This window comes from Pararge aegeria, chromosome 7 (genome assembly GCF_905163445.1).
Source record: "Pararge aegeria chromosome 7, ilParAegt1.1, whole genome shotgun sequence".
Taxonomy (NCBI): Eukaryota; Metazoa; Arthropoda; class Insecta; order Lepidoptera; family Nymphalidae; genus Pararge; species Pararge aegeria.
Genome location: NC_053186.1, coordinates 7,913,588 through 7,932,946, shown reverse-complemented (window position 1 = coordinate 7,932,946; position 19,359 = coordinate 7,913,588). Strand labels below are relative to the sequence as shown.

The 19,359-nt window shown below is 34.6% G+C and overlaps 1 protein-coding gene across 5 annotated transcripts in view; it reads right to left on the bottom strand.

Annotated features, from left to right (window-relative positions):
- Positions 1–19,359, bottom strand: part of LOC120624859 (neurobeachin) — a 619,299-nt gene that overhangs the window by 227,508 nt on the left and 372,432 nt on the right. For 3 of the 5 annotated variants that reach the window (XM_039891595.1, XM_039891599.1, XM_039891598.1), the window contains exons 17-34: positions 19,184–19,287; positions 17,847–18,037; positions 16,917–17,233; positions 14,920–16,531; positions 14,360–14,505; positions 13,798–13,962; positions 12,987–13,166; positions 11,697–11,792; positions 10,832–10,939; positions 10,179–10,329; positions 8,014–8,181; positions 6,047–6,135; positions 4,827–4,994; positions 2,776–2,886; positions 2,201–2,309; positions 1,748–1,848; positions 1,370–1,568; positions 710–945 (exon numbers count right to left, since the gene is read on the bottom strand). In XM_039891595.1, coding sequence (XP_039747529.1) covers positions 710–945; positions 1,370–1,568; positions 1,748–1,848; positions 2,201–2,309; positions 2,776–2,886; positions 4,827–4,994; positions 6,047–6,135; positions 8,014–8,181; positions 10,179–10,329; positions 10,832–10,939; positions 11,697–11,792; positions 12,987–13,166; positions 13,798–13,962; positions 14,360–14,505; positions 14,920–16,531; positions 16,917–17,233; positions 17,847–18,037; positions 19,184–19,287 — 4,251 coding nt within the window. The remainder of the gene's footprint in view (positions 1–709; positions 946–1,369; positions 1,569–1,747; positions 1,849–2,200; positions 2,310–2,775; positions 2,887–4,826; positions 4,995–6,046; positions 6,136–8,013; positions 8,182–10,178; positions 10,330–10,831; positions 10,940–11,696; positions 11,793–12,986; positions 13,167–13,797; positions 13,963–14,359; positions 14,506–14,919; positions 16,532–16,916; positions 17,234–17,846; positions 18,038–19,183; positions 19,288–19,359) is intronic. The other 2 variants (XM_039891597.1, XM_039891596.1) reach the window with 2 other exon arrangements.

Genomic DNA, 19,359 nt, shown 5'->3' with positions numbered 1-19,359 from the left:
TTTAGAGAAATCAAATAGCTATATTGATATCGGTAGTAAGTTGCTTGGTGATCAAAGTGTTGTTATTTGTTGAGTACATAGTGAGTCAACTGCTTTGTATACTCATTACTTATATTTAGGGTCGCAGCATGGTGCATAATAAAAAGATGTTAAGTTAGTCTAAGAATTACATTAATAATAATTATAACATTAAAACTAAATTTATTAACTATACTCGGCTGATTTGTAGGACGAGCTCCCTAGGGAGGATTAGTTCTTACAATTAATTCCCATAGGAAATGTGGTAAAAAGGTATCGCATCACGATTGAAAGCTAGCTTCCAGAATACGCTGCGCCGACGTAACTTGAACATTATGCGATACGGCCGCTTCTTGGTTAGCAGGCATACTATGGCTATCCCGTGGGTATGCCTACGTAACACATTGGGAGTATAGGCGCAAAAGCAAAGCTCAGCCGGCCTACCGCCGGAGTCTTGAGCAGAGAAGGAACTAACATTGAACGAGGCACCGCAATAACATTGCAACACACAAACTCATTGGAAACGTATGTAACGTTTCCCCTAAAGAGATTTTTTAATAACTGGTTGGAGCAGATAGTTTTAAGCGATAATGTCACCTTTCGGTATTTTGCATTTGTTTACTAAGCGTTACTAAGTAATTTTTTAATCTACTATAAGGAATTCTATATCTATTTTGAAAGAAAAACTCACCTCAAAATCAGCATGTTTGAGCACATCATCGGCCCTCATTCGGTTCAATATAAATTCAGCTTCATTAGCCACCCTCACTATGTGGTCTCTCATCGCATGTGATAACAATCGACCTTCGTTGATAAGTTCTATAAAAGCCAATCCTGCGTGCTTCTGGAGAGAGTTTTGCCATTCCTGGGAGCAGAGTAGCATGACTAGTTCCACCACAGATGTGCTCGATTTGAAGGTTTGGAGTCCTGGAATTAATAATTTGTGTAGTATGTTAAGTGTTCCTGTGCATATTGTTCCTTGCAGTTTCCAAAAGAGCAAAAATTATAAAAAAAACTATTTAAGGTCACCAGCTAAACTATATGGTGATCATTTATGATGTTTGCTACAATCATCATTTCGGAGCATCACATTTTTTGTGTTTATTAGAATTAGATATCTAATTTATTTTTTCAATTATATAAAATGTCAAAAGCTTTCGTCTGATCAAGGTACTCATCGGTGATTTGTGTGCGTATGTAAGTCTGTGGCTATAAATAGATTAATACAAAATCTTAGGTCCGTATGAAGAAAATGACATCGAGCGAAGAATTGGTTCTCAAAATCTTTCTTAGCACGTATTTGGTTCATTAGCAAGGGCCTTATATGTTAATTATATCTGAAGATATTTACCCTCCATTAACAATTCCTGTCCATGACTTCCAACTAAGGTTTTAGAGAGGAACGGCGCAAAGTCCAGCATGATCTCCCTCAGTAGAGGACAAACTGGACCCAACGCTGTCTCCAACTTGTGTGTCAGCGAGGCTTCCCGGGAAACTCCATCCGCGGATATCGTTGCATTCATCGTGAGGCCCGCGAGGGTTTCATTGTCCTATACAAAATAAAAGATTATAAGGTTGGTTTTAAGGCGATTCATCTACCTCGGAGGTTTGAAAATAACAAGTTCAAAATCTATGTTTTATTGTTCAAGATCGTTAATTCTCAAAAGAATTCAAAAAAGTCGAGAACTTTCCTCTGTGGAGATGATAATATACTTTGAAACCAACTCACCGGATGTAAATGTCGTTGTGCAGTTTGCAAACTTCTATTCTGGTGGCGTTGAGTTAGCTGGTGATGTTCGGAGTTCCTCATGTGAATTTGTTTGTCAATATCTGTACAAATAAGGTAAGCTTCAATAAAAAAAAACGTTTGAAAATTCTTGAAAAGGCCAAGTGGTTATATTTAACCCCCAACGCGAAAAAATGATGTTGAAAATTTAACGTGTATCTGCGTGCATCTCGGATTTTGATGCGTTTTTTTCTGTTTGAACTGACGTGATCATGATAGTTTTTAGCTATAATTTACAAACATTTGTTCAATCGTTTAAAGATTATCAGCTTACTTCCTACAGGATAAAAGTGCCTTAATAACTGACACAGATCAGATTGATTTGTAATTTGGCCTACTGTTACTCGTGTTTTTGGTCTTCCTCTTTTCTTATATCAATTTTAGTTTATCGTGTACCTTCATGTAAATGTCCTTCGTGGTCTCTCGTCCTGCCAGTGATGGTGGCGGGACCTCGCTCGCCGTCCTCGTTCAGGTTTACATCGGTCCATGAATCGTCGTTACTTACCTACAATATGCAGAACATAAAATTCATACATTCATATTCACCACAATACATTGTACCCTGCAGATGGAAAAAAATTAGACAAATACATACTAATTTATCTTGGTAAATTTTTTCATCCGAAATTAATTTATACACTTACTTTAGAACTTTACTTGCTTGAATAACAGAAGTGCAAGTAAGAGGAACGTAAATTAAAAATGGTACACTCAGATTTTTTAATAGAAAAGACTGTTGAATCTCAGGTATTGCCTGGTTAAGCAAGCTTATAAACCCTTGAGTGACCTTGAAAGAGCCAATAGGCGCAAATAGATGGCAAATAGGACTGACTAGCAACTTCTAGTGAAGGATCTAAGGGATGGATCCCCGTTAGGTTACTGAGTCAGAAAATAATATCTCCAAAGTAACAACAAAAATTTTGTAGAATAGAAAAGAACAAAGCAAAGAAGACGTATTAGAAATCACTTACAGGATGTTTATTGTCATCCAGAGCGATCTCGCTGGATGTCTCGGGGTCATTATTCGTAGTTTCAGTTGAGTTCAGATGGAAGGAGCCTGCGTCTTCAATTGAGTCCACGCTCTGGTAATTTTACAGATTTTATGTGGTTAATTTATAAAAGAAATCTGGTTCTTTAATATAAATTTCTTTTTTTGTAACGATGATTTAGAATTGATTTGAATTGATTTTCTTTTTAAAGATAATTATTTATTGGACGTTTTTTAATCTTTAAGTTATTTGTGATATTACTTTTTAGAATATTTCAAATGTTATATTAAAAGAAAACAAAACTTTTGCACTACAACTGAACCTTTGAGATAAATTGTTATTACAGACTATTCCACTTACTCATATATATAAAAAAAGATAGATAGAAAATCACTACAGAGGATTTATTAAAAATGGATATAATTTAAAACGCCTGAAACATATTGAAGAGAGTAAAAAAGCATAGAACTTAAACAGAAAATGCGTTTATCGAGCTCCACTTGATTAGTTTAGTTAACTATATATTTACCTCACTCGTCTATGGAAATAAATGCTTGTCCATGCTATTAAAGATAACTTTCTCTATATGAATATCCATGGACGAGTTTAAATATCTTTTATTCGAAGGATCTTAATAATTGTAAGGAGTTTTGATACAACTTTTCTGATAAAGTTCAAAAGGTGATAACATGCAAACTAAATAAAGGTGGAAAAGCAAGCAAAGCGTAATACATGCAATATCAGTACATACCATTACTAAGCAGCCTTATAGCTTTGAAACGCAGAGGTGATTATAATAATTTATCATTCTCTAGGTGTCTCTGTACGTTTGTTACCTTTTTTCAGCTCAGTCGCAAAGCTGATCCTTCTAAAATTCATCACAGACTTACCTTGACTTTTCTAATATCAGAATAATATCAAAGACTGCAACAATTCACCTCACTTAAGAAAGAGCCTTGTCAGATGATTCATTGATTTTCGGTATACTGATGAAAGGACGTGAAGGGGCGCATAAAGATTACTCCGTATTTCACTATGCGAGTTCCCAGGAATGTATAAGTCTACCTCTTGCAACCAAAACACTGATAAATTATGTAAGATAATTTAGGCAACCATTTCCTGGATTACAGTACAGTACATTACTGCATGTAAGTTATCAAAATTTATCTTTTACTTATTACTGCTTTGCGAAAGTGGTATTTGCTATTTACAATCAAGTGATAGATATGAGTGTTGCATTAGCGTACATTGTGTATTCCTATATAAATTGCACGCCGTGTTTATCCATTTTACATTTGTATCACAAGCGTGTGTAATTTTTAGTGCGGTTTGGAAACCCATAATACTGATTTAACAAATACCTAATATAATTCATGTTCTTTTCAGTATATTGTCTTTAACTTGATTACTTTTCTTTCGTGTCTTACAAAAAAGACAAAGACGTCAAGAAAAGGAGATTTAAATATTTTAAAAAATATGTCTGCTGTATTACCAGGCTTCCATGAACCAGTTGAAGGTGTTCACACTAAAAGTAAGTGTTTAATTAAATGTGTACAAACCAGGTTTACAACCGAGACCGTAATCCCCGACAATGTTTTTGATCTTGCGCTGGGAAGCTTACAACAGGACAATAAATTTCATTTAGTATGTAATACGTCATTTTTAAAGTTAATTTTTACATATAACCGTTATCGTTCCGAATGGACATACCTTAATTTTGTTAATGATTGTATTCTAGGAAAGCCCCTACTTATTGTTTTATACTTTTGGTTACACAGTGAACAATAATTTTAGATTATAAGGATATAGGAAATAGTTCTAATTAAATAACACACCGAATTACGTCGAATGCTATTGATATCACTAACAAAATACACAACTATGCATATTAAAGTAGATGAAAGTGAAAGACCCCATTGCAGTGAAAACTAGAGAGGACCAAACACCAAAGTTTCCGAAAGGCCACCAAAACTCGAAAGAAAATCGCATTAAACTAATAGAAGGACAGATCGAACCCATAACCCAGAACTGACCTTCTGTTTAGGCTGAGTCTTCACTCGAAGACTCGACTTGAACAGCGGCTCCTCTTTTTCAGAGCACGGCGTTAGGGCCAGTTCCACCACCTTGGCCTTCTCACCGGCATTCGGTTTCACTTCGTCTGTTGTTGTCTCAATCTTAGCCACGCCCTCTTCCGTCCCATCCTTTTTCAATTAAATGCGACGGCAAAATAAGAACGAATGTATAAAGCGTCCAAAGTAAATGACATCACACTCACGTAGGTATCGAAACGAAAACCAATGATGGGCAATGTACGTAGCAAATGAAAGTCGCCAAAAATAATTTATGATGTTTTGTTTATGTAATTTTTAGGGAACATGCATCAACAACATCGAAGGAAATTCCTATTTCTATCTCTAGTTTTAGAAAATTTTGTGATATCTATACTACCGTACCGTAATATTGATTTCAATATTTAATATAAACTGCATGCTAAGTATCTTTAAAAACAATACATTACCATTAAGAATTCTGTATACTGCAATCGCAAGGTTGATACTCGAAAATATGTTTAAATATATATATCATTGAAAATGTATTCTTAAAGCACTCAATATAATATCGAACCTGTGTCAGAATACACGTTTAGCTTTTAAGATCGTTTCATTTCCATAGCAATAAATTCTTTTCCTTGAGAAAAACTTAGCATCTTATGGAATTACGATCGATAATGAACAACTTGACATCGTCCTATTTTTACTTTACTACAATATGTAAACTGTATGGTGGAAAGTCAAAAAAGATATTGTTATCTTCAGTATCTAAACGTAAACTAAATGATTTGTTGTATCTAGGATAAATATTGTTTCAATTAATGGATCCAATGTCTGACATTATTAGCTGAAATATAAGGCCATCCTCAAAGAATTCATTAAAGAGTTCGATTTTTAGAGGGCGTAAGAACTATACTCATAACTATTATTAACTATTTTTATACTCATAACATATTATGCCACTATAAAATACATATATCATGGTCGTTTTACATTAAAGCAAACGATCATTTATAAAATCTACTGAAATTGTTTTCATAATCTAATACTTCGGGAACTCAAAACTATATTAACTATAAGAATTAATTAATGGGAGAAATGGGTTATCTAATAACAGATTCGTACATGCGATAATCATTTCTTTTAAGGAATCCACATAAAATCTAGACGGCAAACAAAAAACAGAGTATAAAAAACCTTACCTTCATAGAAGGGGAGTCTAGCTCATTTATCGTAGAGTTATTTTCATCCACTACGATCATAGCATACTCCACATCATCACCATTGTGTTCTAGAGAAAGAAATGTCTAATTAAAATATTAAATACTGATTAATAATATCACCTTGCACACGGCCGCATCGCACAAGTCGCACACAACGTCTTTATTATAATTATTTGTTTAAATTTTTTTGAAACGGCGCAGTATTTTGGTACCAATTTATTTGGGTAATATAAAGATTTCGATGCGTGAGATGAGTTCGGCACGGATAAATGCGCGATTAGTTGTTACATAAAATCCTCGCACAACATTGACGAAGCTTAAACAAAGCAGTTGATTTCCTACAGGGTTAAAATACTTTTATATCTATAAGGTTCAAGACTAAAGACTAGGCTAGTTTAAGACAGTTAATAATTTTTTTTTCTAAAATAGATTTACAGTTTTGGTCACGAAAGATGAAACGAAATAATTCTAGTGCTTAGACTTCTGCCTCCTGTACGACTGCCACTATTTCAAGTTTCGTGAACTTCACTTTAGCCTTAGTACTACTTATAGTTTTACGAAAATGTGCTGTAGGGAAAGCTTTTTAAGTTGTTCTCAAAATAAATAACAAAGAGATCTATTTTTTTTTTTAAATAAAAACTTCTACTTTTATTTTGAAGAATATAGTTAGACTCTAAAACGAAGTATTATAAAAATAATTTGTTATAGTGCAATATTTTTGTTACAAAAAGCAATAAAACAAGGAAATCCTACTAAATTGAAACATATTTTCAGTTTTTAAAAGTTAAAACTACCTCACACTCATGCATTTATTAATGAACTAATGAAACCTACAACTCTGAATGATGACGCAAATCATATTAACAAAATAAACACGTTAGCGATGCCTAAGCGGTGCTATAGACACTGTTTTGTCGTAACAGAAATGTTATTAGTGGAATGCGAATGGGTTTTGACTCGATATGCTGAACATCTAGATTCTAACTTTGATGATTTAATGATAGTACGTGTCCTAGAAGAAACATGAAACGTAAATCATATTTCGTTGTTTGTATGTTCTTATTTCGATTTTAGTAGTGTAAGTATATATATTTTATTCATCAGAAATTTTAGAGACTATAGATCTGAGGATACATTTACAAATCTCAGGAAAAACTCCGTGATTACCTACAAATATTGCATTGACTTAAAGTGAGCGATTCCGTTAAGAAGTCAGTCAAAATCATCACCAATTTCTGATTCCAATTCATCTGTTTAATTTTCTTAAACAATATTTAAATAAAAGTGACAACTATTTTTATTCTATCTAGAATATAATATCTGTTTCTATAGACAAAACAATGTGCGCAAACATCGACCACAATGCAATACTTAAAACGTCCGCATTACAACCTTCTAAATATTCATTCGTAATGGTGGATTATTACAAATGAGTAACCATCTTCAAGCAAAGCGCCACTGCAATTTTGAGTAGTTCCTCATTTGTAAGCTCCTCTATAGTACGTGTTATTATTCCTAATTTATCGGAATCTTTCCTTTAACCAGAAGACGTCTTTATAAAATACCGATTTCTTAAATTATATTGTTGTCTATATGTATTTAACAAGCCGGTCTATATCGGAAGGTAGGAAAAGGATATTGGACTTGTTAGAATAAAAAAATCACAACATCCTTAACTTGTGTTTCGCAATTTATATTTTACTTTCAACGGACTTTTTGATTTTATATATCTTGACTTTAAAAGATCCAGTCGGCCTATATGATGTAAAATATTGAAAGAAGACCTGTGAAAGATATTCTGCAACGCGTTTAGTCGTTAAAAGTATCACACAAACTCCATGAATATATTTTAGTTCTTAAAACTCTTGCAAACTCGTTTTTATAGCGGATTTCGCGGTCTTATTTTTTAAATTTGTAATACGGATGTTTGCCGGGGCCGGGTTTACCTGCGTGCGCGCGGTGGAAATTAGCGATGCGTGCGTGCGCGTGCGTATTATTATTAACGTGTTGGCTGCAATCGAGCTTGCAGTGCGAGTGGCGGTGAGCGGGATGCCCACCCGGCAGGAACTGAGGGTACACGTGGTGCGACCATTGCGGGAACAGCGGCCGAGACCCTGTCATCCCGTAACGTTCCCGCGAGGATATCAGAGGATAGAGGGACAGAAATGGGAAAAATGGAATTGAGGAACAACAGTAAAGAAAATTAGCAAAGACCAGTAATATGGTAAAAGGAAAATAAAAAGTGAGTTCATGAGAATTACGTCAAGAAAGCCAGTGAAAAGGATTAAGGAAGTAAATAAGGCAAAATGTAAAAAAATGGATGCATGTATTTTAAAATGTAATAGATAAAATACACAAGGAATCAATTATGAATACATTAACATAAAGTTCGTTATGAATTAAGAAAAATATAAAATAAATTGTATTGGTATTGAGCAGGGTGAGAGAGGAAAAGGGTGTGTATTTATAATGTTAGGTAATGGCATGATACGTTAGAGTTAAATTATAAAAAACCAACGTGAAAAAAATGTCCAAGGGATTGATGGAAGAAGAAGGGTAAGTTAGTCATAAATATGAAACATGCAACAAGAAATAAAAAAATTATTAAATCATAATTTCATAAGACAAAAATAAATAAAATATCGTATAAAGAAACATCACGTTGAAGGACAATAAAGGTTAAAAATATGTGAAAAACATATGATGTCATGGTTGAGTTGGCAAATATACAAAATGTTTGTTAAGTTCAGTGTGTGTTGTGTTTATTGCGTGTTGCGTGTTGCAGTTTTGCATGTAGCATGTTGCATATATGTTGATAACGCAGTGTAGGCAGTGAAAGTAACGTAGATTTTACCAGTGTCCCAAATCGTGACGCGTTTTTCAAGCGGCGTGAAAAAAGGGGAAAAACACCACTTCAGATAATATACAAATTCAATTAATATTTCTTCGTGTTCCTTGTAACGGTCAAAAGAAGAGAAATTTTACTTCCTTGACATAGTCAGAAACCCGCCAGTACCGAAATTTAAAAGGTGTTATGCAACAAGTCATCTCGATCTCGTTAATTTTTTTCTCATAGGCTTTTTTTTATTAAATAAATTATTGTTACTAAGGGGAAGAATGGCATCACTATTGCCAATACCGACGGTTGCGATGAACGTGATGTCATAAAAAGTTTAGTGCTTGGGATGTACATAAGCCGATTTGTAAATTGTTGAGTATTTTCTCCTTTTGACCGTGATGACCAATAAATACTTTGTATTATACAAAGTTGTATTTCAGTTTCTTTTAACAAATTTCACCTAAGAATAGTGATAATATTGTTAATTTATAATTAAAGGTGCAACTAAGCGTAATATTGAAGAAGCAGAATTATGAATTTATAATTTCTTTATTTGATGGAATATGGTTTTCGTAAAATAATAAATAACTGGTCTAATAAGTGAACATAGCATATATTGTTTATCCTGATATGAAATGATGAAATATTTACAAAAATACCTACATGATTTATGTTAAAGATCTACATAAATTACATTAAACACTACACCTAATTTGTAGTATTTCTTTATTGAAACGCTATAAAACGAATAAACTATTAAAAAATTAATAAAAATACAAATTATTTTCAAATAAACGCATTCCCATTAAAAATAAGGTTACTACTCATTTCCATAAGGAAGTCAAAATTCATTGATTTAAAATAAATATCCAGATAAATATCAAAGTATCATTATAACAGCAAACAGACAAAACAACACCCTCGACATTTTCAACCTTACAATTAAGGCGTTCTAATTAATTAATAGAAAAATCTTTAAGCTCGATGCTTAAAGATTTTTCTTAAAGAGTTATTAATTAGTCTTGGCTTACTTTAGATTATAAATCAAGACTATCCTACGACCGGACGGTTCCTTTATCTGCTTTTCACAGACACAATTTCGCAACTCATTGACAGACAACTCATCAAATCCAAAATACTCTCGTCGAAATCCCGATAAATAATCTAAAATTTTTGAAAAGCTCTAACTTAACACAAACTGAAAAATTAACGCTTAAAATATATCTATTTAGTCGCAAATGAATTCTTCTAAAAAAAAATTTGTTTACATACCGTGGTGTTCGTGCGTGTGGTGAACTCTGCGCGCGCATTCGGGTTGCGTGTGTGTGGGCGGCTCCAGTATGTCACGATACTTCGACACCATAAGCACAGATATGAAGTACACTATCGCGAGCGATAGGAACTGCGCCTGTTTTGTTTCTTCCTGTAATTTGTATATTATATATTTATATTAATTCCAGGCACATGAGGCTTGACACTGACGCTTTGGGTTGATGGACTTGTTGTTGATGGCTACTTTTGTCAGGTTTTTCCTTTCGTGCTGTGCGAAGTGTAGCTCTGTAGCAATTATTACTATAAAAAAAAGTAGTCGCGTCCAGCCAACTGGACGAATAGTCTCTAGGAATCTAATAGTTGTCCGAGAAGACCCTTATACTTATTACATTTAAAACGTATCGGACTCTGGCCGAGTAGGAAAGTACAAACTGTAATTGCTTGTGTAAGAGCAACTACTTGAGCGGTGTGTTTAGAATTTCAAATCAGAAAATATTACACTGGTTGCGGTATTTGGTTAGTTGGAATCAACAAGATTGGAATGAAAGTAACAGGCTTCAGAGTTGAGAGGCTGCATATTTACAAAAGGATAGAACATAAGAACATTCTAACCGGACTACGACAATTTAATGCCTAAATAAAAACGTACTTACAACATCTCTATAAATAACAGCGCGTAGCCTATTCACGTCCATGTCTTGTAGTAGCCTCTCTGGATCTTTCACTGGACTTGAAGCGTCCGCTAAACTTGCCACCACACTCTGTACACATATATAAAAATAATTTATGAAGTTATGTAATTGGGTATGGGATAGGTAGCTGAAAAATGTGAAAGTTTTAAAGTATTTCAAATAAACTTCAGCACTCCTGTTTTATAATTCCGTAACATCTATAAATAAAAAAAAGCGTCACCATTTTATGTCCCAAATGATAATAACATATTAAGATTAATATCGCATTAAACAAACTTGAATGTTTTATTTGAAGTTGCAGTTGAATGCAATAATTTCAAAAACCCCACACAGCTATTAGCCACAACTTATGAAGCCTACTAAGAGGCATCAATATGCCTCTTAGTAGGCTTCATAAGTTACATCATTTGAACGATTAAAGATAATTTTGTTCCCTTTAGTACATATATGTTAGACAGGGTTAGTTTTTAATGTATTTTCTGTATGTTTTTTTAACTCTGAATCCTCTCATGACATTATAATAATAATTAATTCACACCTTACATGTGAAATACCAGGCGCCCAGAAACATTTAGGAGGATGCGTCGTATCTTAGGCGCTTATCTTAGGAAGCGCAACATTTCCGTAGCATTAGATAAAGACAGGTAGCTCTTCTTAATAGAAGACCCTAATGATACGTTTTTATGCTGCTCGTAATATCTCGATAATAAAATACCTACTTTAAGAAATAAAAAGTTTTCTTAATTCAAATATTTTAAAACACTACGTAAATTTTTCACACCTCCAAAGTCAAGTACCAGGGGCCCATAACTATATAGGATCGTACCTTAGGTGAGGGAGAATCGTTCCGGTTGTTTCTTGTGGCGACGCAACGTTGTCTCTCTTTGCACTCGAGACAGTTGCGCACAGCGCACGTGCACACCTGTCGACAAATATCGCTACAACTACCGCTACGTTCGCTACTATGATCTATTCTATTCTACATTAAATTGACACCGACCTGCCAGCAAAGGAGTATACACACTAATAATAGAACCTGAATCCAAACACTAAAAGTTGCCGACTAAATGAAAATATAATGCCTTTTACACGCAGATCATGGAGAAAAGGTTGACATAACTTTAGACATGTCATTTTATTTTATAGATTTGCTTTTACAACAGTATTTGGCCAGTAACAAGAGGTTTATATAAAGTCAAATCGTATTAAACACCTGATTTATGATATTAGGTGAGCTCGTTATTATTAAATAATCTACAGCTTTCTTTTTCCTTACAACAATTTCGATATTAGGAGATTAGACTCTATTGCTATTATTATATATAAATAACTTAACAATTACATAAATGTTTATTGGTGGAAAGGATCTTTATTCCCTATACTAAGTTTAAAACCATTTTTCTGGTTTAATTTTTAAAGCTCTTTTGATTTCCAAATAATGTACTCGTAAGAGCACTCGTAATGAAGAAAATGATGGCAACGTCGGTGATAATTTGATAGACTTAAGGAAATGGTATATGGTAACTAACGCTAAAGTATAATTCATTAATACCTATTTAAGAATTTATCAAAAGAAACAGTCAAACTTAGAACTTGTTTTAACATCTAAATACTATGATAGAAGACTTAGAAAATCAAATGTTTCAAACTAATTTTAGAAACATAGAATCTAAATAGAAAAAAAACAGTCAAATAACTATTTCAAAATTTACGAAACACCAAATGGAATTGACCCAAGTCAACGATCCTTCTAAGTACCATGAAGGTTTATCAGGCTTTTGTACTCAATTATTGGTCTAAAACTTGTTAGATTTGCCAATTGGTTACAGTTACGTACTACACTTAGAATTTAAATTCCATCCGTCACAAGTTCTTTCTAAGATATTCCACATCTAAAACTCTAAAGTAAACATAAACAAAATACAATATCTACGCGACAAACTTCTAGTTCGCTCTTATTGGTTCACTTCTAGTTTAGAGGACTTTAGCTTTCCACAAATATAGGCGTAGCTCTATATAGGTACGCTTAGATGTTTTGTGCTTAAGGCACAATCTCATGTTCAGAGCGTACTAAAATATATCGCCACATATATATCTTTTTCGATTCACTACTTACCAATCGTAAACACTGTCTCAGAATTCCTCCACTAGACATGTTCTTCTCTGCCTCCAATTCGGCGAAGTTCAGAGCACTCGCGAAGATAAGCACATCGGCCATGGATACCAGCCTTTGTAGGAACGTAACTGCAACTTCTACTGGCATGCCTTGGGTGGGCTCGATGACGTCTAATTCGTTCTGCAGTCGAAAAATTAGAGAAATATTTAAGATGTAATAATCAGGGAGCGATTCTTACAGGCGTGCGAGGTCTACTAATCCGCATTTGGCCACTGTGGTGGACATAGCGAGAATGAGAAGCGTTTAGGCCATAGTCAGTGGCGTGCATAGAGGGTGTGCAAATGATATAAAATAAAAGAGTATATAAAAAGAAAAGAAGAAGATCTCCAGTACCAGTTACAAATACTTAAGGGTAGGCTTTTTATAAGTCTTACAAAGCCTAACCTTAAGTTTTTTATAACTCGTACTCAAGATTTTCTTCATTTTATATCATCTGCATACCATGTGCATAACCTCTATGCACGCCACTGACTATGGCCTAAACGCTTCTCATTCTGAGAGCTGGATTGTCCTGCAGCTTTTCCAATGCATAGTATTTTTAACATCTTCTCTCTTCTCTCATCTTTTTTAAACAGTTATATAACATGTTTAAATTCGTTTTGGTTATAATTTAATTGGTACATCTTCAATAAGATATTGTATCTGCCCAAGCTAAATTCTACTAGGAGCTTTCTGTTCCACTCACCGGACCTGAGTACAATGCCATTAAAGGGTATAATTTTTACCATGAAGAATCAAATAAACAACTTACATTGGGAGATGTAGCAGAAGCCAGCAATGGTAACAGTCCACCGCAAGCAATGATCAAGTTGTCTGCAAGTTGGCTTATTAAATGTACCGTGTTCACAACGAAAATAGCATTCTCGCTACTGTTCACGAAATCTATAACGGACTTAGTTGAATGGCTTCGCCACACCTGAAATTATAGAGAAGTGAAGTTTTCGGTAAACTATTAAAAACAAGATTATATGACGAAATCACAGGAAATGTGTCAGAACAATAAACAAGATACTCAAGTTCACACGAAGAAAATACAACTCAAGTTTTCCTGTATAAATTCAGAATAAATTTATGATATAAAACTGTATTTAAAAATATCATATATCATTTATTAAGAGTAGGCCAATAATTCAGAACCTAAGGAGTACTAATAGTTGAAATCAAGAATTTAAACATTTGTACAAAACCATAAGTCAAATAATCAATCATTTGAGATCTTTCATTGTAATTTATTTTCTCATAATGAGACCAATGTGATGAATGTAATGTGTGAACTCGAAACGTTACTAATTATTTATTAATAATATAATAACCTGTATATCCGTCTCGAGCGAGAACAGAACATCAGACAGCAGCCGCTGATGTATGTAAGACCAGCGGAACTCTGGTATGCGGAAAGGAGGCCGGGTAGGTCCTGGCGAGAACATCGGTCGACTGCATTTCGATGGACGTTTTGTTTCTAGAAAGTACAACAAAACAGTAATGAGTGATTATGTAGCATACTTTGTGCACAATTAAATTAAAATTCAAAAACTGTGATCCGTCTTTGAAACTTCGAAAGAGTAGTATGATATTTATGCGAAAAGTGCGAAAGAAATGATAGGAAATACTAATGAAATAAATTATTAAGTTTTGAATTAATCAATCTGAGTCATTTTTCTTACTTTTTCTATCTATTTGTATAATAGATAGAAAAGTTCATTCATGCATCAACTTAGATTTTACATCAAGGTCCGAGTAAAGTTTAAACAAAGTCAATCCTTACTCTATTCAAATACGACTGTTTACAGGTAGATAGTTTTGAAACATTCATACATATTTCTTTTTCTATAGTAGTTCAGTCAAACAGCGAAATTTTATGCAGACTGCTTACCAAAGTGATTAGAATCCACTTGTGTGCTCGTCGAAGCACTGCGTGGCCGCTTAGGAGACGTTGATGTATTCGTTCCTTGTGAGGACACACCTTCACCCCTATTGCTGTCCTGTTTCATTTCACTATCGCCTGGTAAACTAACCCGTCGTTTGTCTCTTTCAGTATCGCAGAGTCTTTCCTCCTCGTGTTCCTGCTGCTTTTTATTACTTAACGAAATGTTTTCACTAATCGTTGAAATTGGAGGAATTTCTTGCGCTATGTGCTCCTCTGGTATATTTGTTTCTACTCTTTGGTTTTCATTTTTGGCATTTTCATCATTTACAATTTCCTGGGCTGTAAATTCGTTACTTGATTCTTCCTTTAATGGAACAATAAATTCACCGTCGAGGGGTAATACATTACCTTCGTGTGGGTGATCAGATGGAATAACTCGTTGAGGACTATGTGGAATGTCATCTTGTTCGATAACTTCTTCTGGTCTAGAAACGACTGACGATATAATATCTAAAACTATCTCATTGGCAATAGTTTCTGCAACTTGCTTTTGATTTAATATATCTTCGATATCTTGTTCGAAGTCTTCTCGGCCATTAGGTGTGTTTCCTTCTGAAGGAATACCTCCAGAAATGGCACCAGAATCTGTGTCGTCATCTGTTTTTAACCTTACAGTCTCTAAAGCAACTGTTAATACATCATTGACGATATTGATCGCAATATGTTTCGGATCATCTGATTCATCTGGAATGCCATCCGTGGAATCATCTGGAATAGAGTCAGTCTTATCTTGTATTTTTTTGGGACTAGTCGCTTCACTTGGCGTTAAATATAGCTCGGACGGATCTGATAGTTCAGATTCTCTTTCAGTGATAATATTTAATCCATCCGCGATTCTTTCTGGGCTCGCCGTTTCGCTTACAGATAAACTAGATGGAAGTCCTTCGCTTCTGTCAGTGTTATCGTCTTTTATTAAATTGTCACCTACGTCTCTTACAGGAATGTAATCTAAGCTACCTTGTCGAGACAAGGGTTTGTCAATTTTTTCAGAATCATGTTCGATCGTTCCGGTTCCCGATTCGGAACTTTCTAGGAGCTTATTTTCAATAATTGATTGGACTAATTCGTTATTTGCATCGAGCTTGTTCTGTTCAATGGGTTCTTCCTCGTCGATGGCGTGTTCGACTTCGATATTACTACTATCACAACCTTCGTCGAAGGGCACTTCGGTATTAATTGTTACGGTTTTGACGGGACTATGCACTTTACACACTTCACTATACACTACTGTAGTCCGACTGTCTTCTGTACTTTCACTAGGTTTTTTACAACGACATGACTCGACCTCCCTAAGTGACAATCCTTTACCTATTTCTGTCTGGGCTCCATGGTTAAGTACGTTAGACTTTCTAATAGACACTGGTGTACTATCTACACTATCGTCAGTATCCGGTAGCACTCTGGACTTTGCCTGTCCGTCAGTGTGTCTGTCCCAACCGGAAATAGTGGAAATGGGTCGCTGTTGTCTCTCTGCTGGGTCAGTGATGTTATCAGCGCGTCTTTGTTCATAATGTTCATACATTTGCGCAAACTGTAGTTTGAATTCTTCATACGATACCTGCAAAATAACCCGTTAATTAAATATACATTTTCCTTCACCGTTAAGGGATAATAAAAGGATAAAAATATCACTTGTATTTTAATTGCTGAATAACGCACATAACTTAGAAATGTTAGAGGTGCGTGCTGGGATTCGAACTCGCTCCCTCGATAGTGAAATTGATGTCCTACCCAATGGGCTATCACCGATTCAAGCTTAGTATAACTTGTTAGTTTTTCTTTCTTTCCATTAGCTATGGAGAAATGTGCCTATTTTTTTTGGGTAGAATTACATAAGCGCAGCGTCTCTGCGCCTCTCTAGCCAGCGCAGCGCCTCTTTATTTATACATTTCACGCGTACGAAGTGGCACGCAAAAGCTATTTACAAATAATAGTTATCCCACCTTAGAATGCACAATTGCCAATGTATCCACCCAGACGCGCCATCCACCATACTCGTGTTTGATCGCATGGTGTAGCAACATCCTGAACAACGAGTACACCATATCAGATATCTTCTGCTCCTCCGTATTCTTGGGATGTATGTATGCCATGGCAATGAGCCACTCTTGCCACACGGACATCTGCAAGACCGTCCGGCGATTCTCTCGATTGTTACTGCACAGTAACGTCATGTCGGACAGAAAAAGCTTCTTCACTTCTAGTAGTTGTTCGGTTTGTTTTGATTGACGGATCAATGTGGCGACAACTTTGAGGATCACTGGAAAGTGAAACAAATTAAACAGTGTTAAAAAAACCCTCACTAAAGCTGATTGCGGCCGCTAAGGTGAACCCAGCCGCACTGCATCTCTTTACAAAAGTTATAGGAATAATATAGTGCAAGTTATCAAGTTGACAAACTTGACTTTCAAGTAACACTATCAGAGTTTCGCTAACATCAAAGTTAGTTTACTTTATATAGCAACTTAAAGGTTATTAGTTCTACAGTAACTAGGCTGTAGTAAAAGGTCGATTTAGATATTTTTTACTTCTTAATTTCCACTAGGAATATCTTTATATTTCAGTATAATTTTTTAAGCTACATTTTCAAAAAAGTTGTGTAAAGAAGTTACTCGAACGGCCCCTATATATAATAAAATAAATGATATCAAATTTCTTTAAGAAGAAGCACTTATTTTGGATAAACACATCTATGATTTCAACGAGCTAGATCTATTTTGAAGAACGGATGTTCGCAAGGGAATAAGTTTTCATCCAAGTTCGTCGTAATATAACATTACAGTAGTTTTACAGTAATTTTCTACTGAACTTTTACCTGATGTAACCAAAATTCTTTATTGATTTGTCTAAGCCTGTGAAATGATTGGTCTTACTTGGATTCTCCAATCGAAAATGCGGTTGCGGTTCCGGATGGCTGGTGTACAGGATTTGTTGGCCGACATGTTCCGTGAGCAGTTCATATAGCGCGTTGTACACAGGCAACGCCAGGGCTTCACCGCAAGCGCTTAGCCGAGTTGCAAGAAGCGTGTAGAGGTTGTGTGGCGACATTACATCGTATTTTCTTCTGCAAATAGTAGTTTTTTGGAGTACTTTTAACAACCCTATCATACTAAGGTGGCATTTATACATTGTGTCGCACATTAAAGAGAAAAAAAGGGGTCAATAAATTGTAAATATCGCGTGCTAACAAGTATTAACTATACTGAGAAACCGCCTGAGACAAGATGATGGCGTTTCATCAACATCATGAAATTCACGTTAAGTGATTTATGGATGCCTCTTTAGTCCTCCAGTTTTTAAGGACTAAAGGGGCATCCATAAATCACTTAACGTGAATGATTTAAGATATGAGGTTTCAGATATCGTTTTTATAAGGCTAGTTAGAAAGGTAGTATTGTGCCGGTGGGGTTTTTCAGTTTTCAATTAAATAACTAGAAAGTTCTAAAAATAAAATATGCAACTAAAACCATATTATGTGTAATTCATGATCTACATATTCAGCCAAGATTGGCGTGCAAAATTCATTAGCATTATTTTAAACTAATAATAATTATAATATTACGATGTTATGATAATAAATATGGATAGACAACATCTTATACATTATTACTGAGACTTATTTTATGTTACATTCATAATTAGATGCAGTTTACATATCATAAAAGGTATAATTACGCATACTTGCAATAGGATTTGTAAGTGGGAAAAAACATAATCTGACTTCATCCTTGAGAAAAAGCTGACATGAATGTCAATGAACTAAACAGTTATGTGGGAAATTGAGACACTTTACGATTCATCTAGAAAGTATGAAAGCCCCCGTTTAGAAAATTTCTGTGTTGGATTTTATTATTTGTTTGCCCAGTAAAAAAATATAAAAAAAAATTACGTAAATATAAATAGGTAATAAAATACGTAATAATAATTTCAATAAATTTAAAAAATTAAAAGGTGTATTCATATTAGATGTCTGATGGCCATGTAAAACTATAGCATCAAAAAAAGGTTAAGACCTAGATAATTAGATATTAAAACAAATACAACATACACGCGCACATGCATGTATACAGTAAATGTGACACTCGTGATGTACAATTATTTTCTTATCATGTATTCAATTAGTACAATATATGTAGGTATATTATATACTGCATTCCTATCCCCAACTAAAAAGCCTTCCCTTGTTCTAAAACTCAATAGGCATACATACTTGTGCGTGCTTCTGCTTAGGAAGAAGCCCAAGAGTTTTAATGCTTGCAGTCTTATTAATTGACTTTCAGACGCCAGGAGTTTAAATATTGTCCGGACACCACCCTGAAACCAATACTAAAATTACTAAAACTAAAACTACCCTAAAATATCACACGTATTCCATCACAAGGTAAA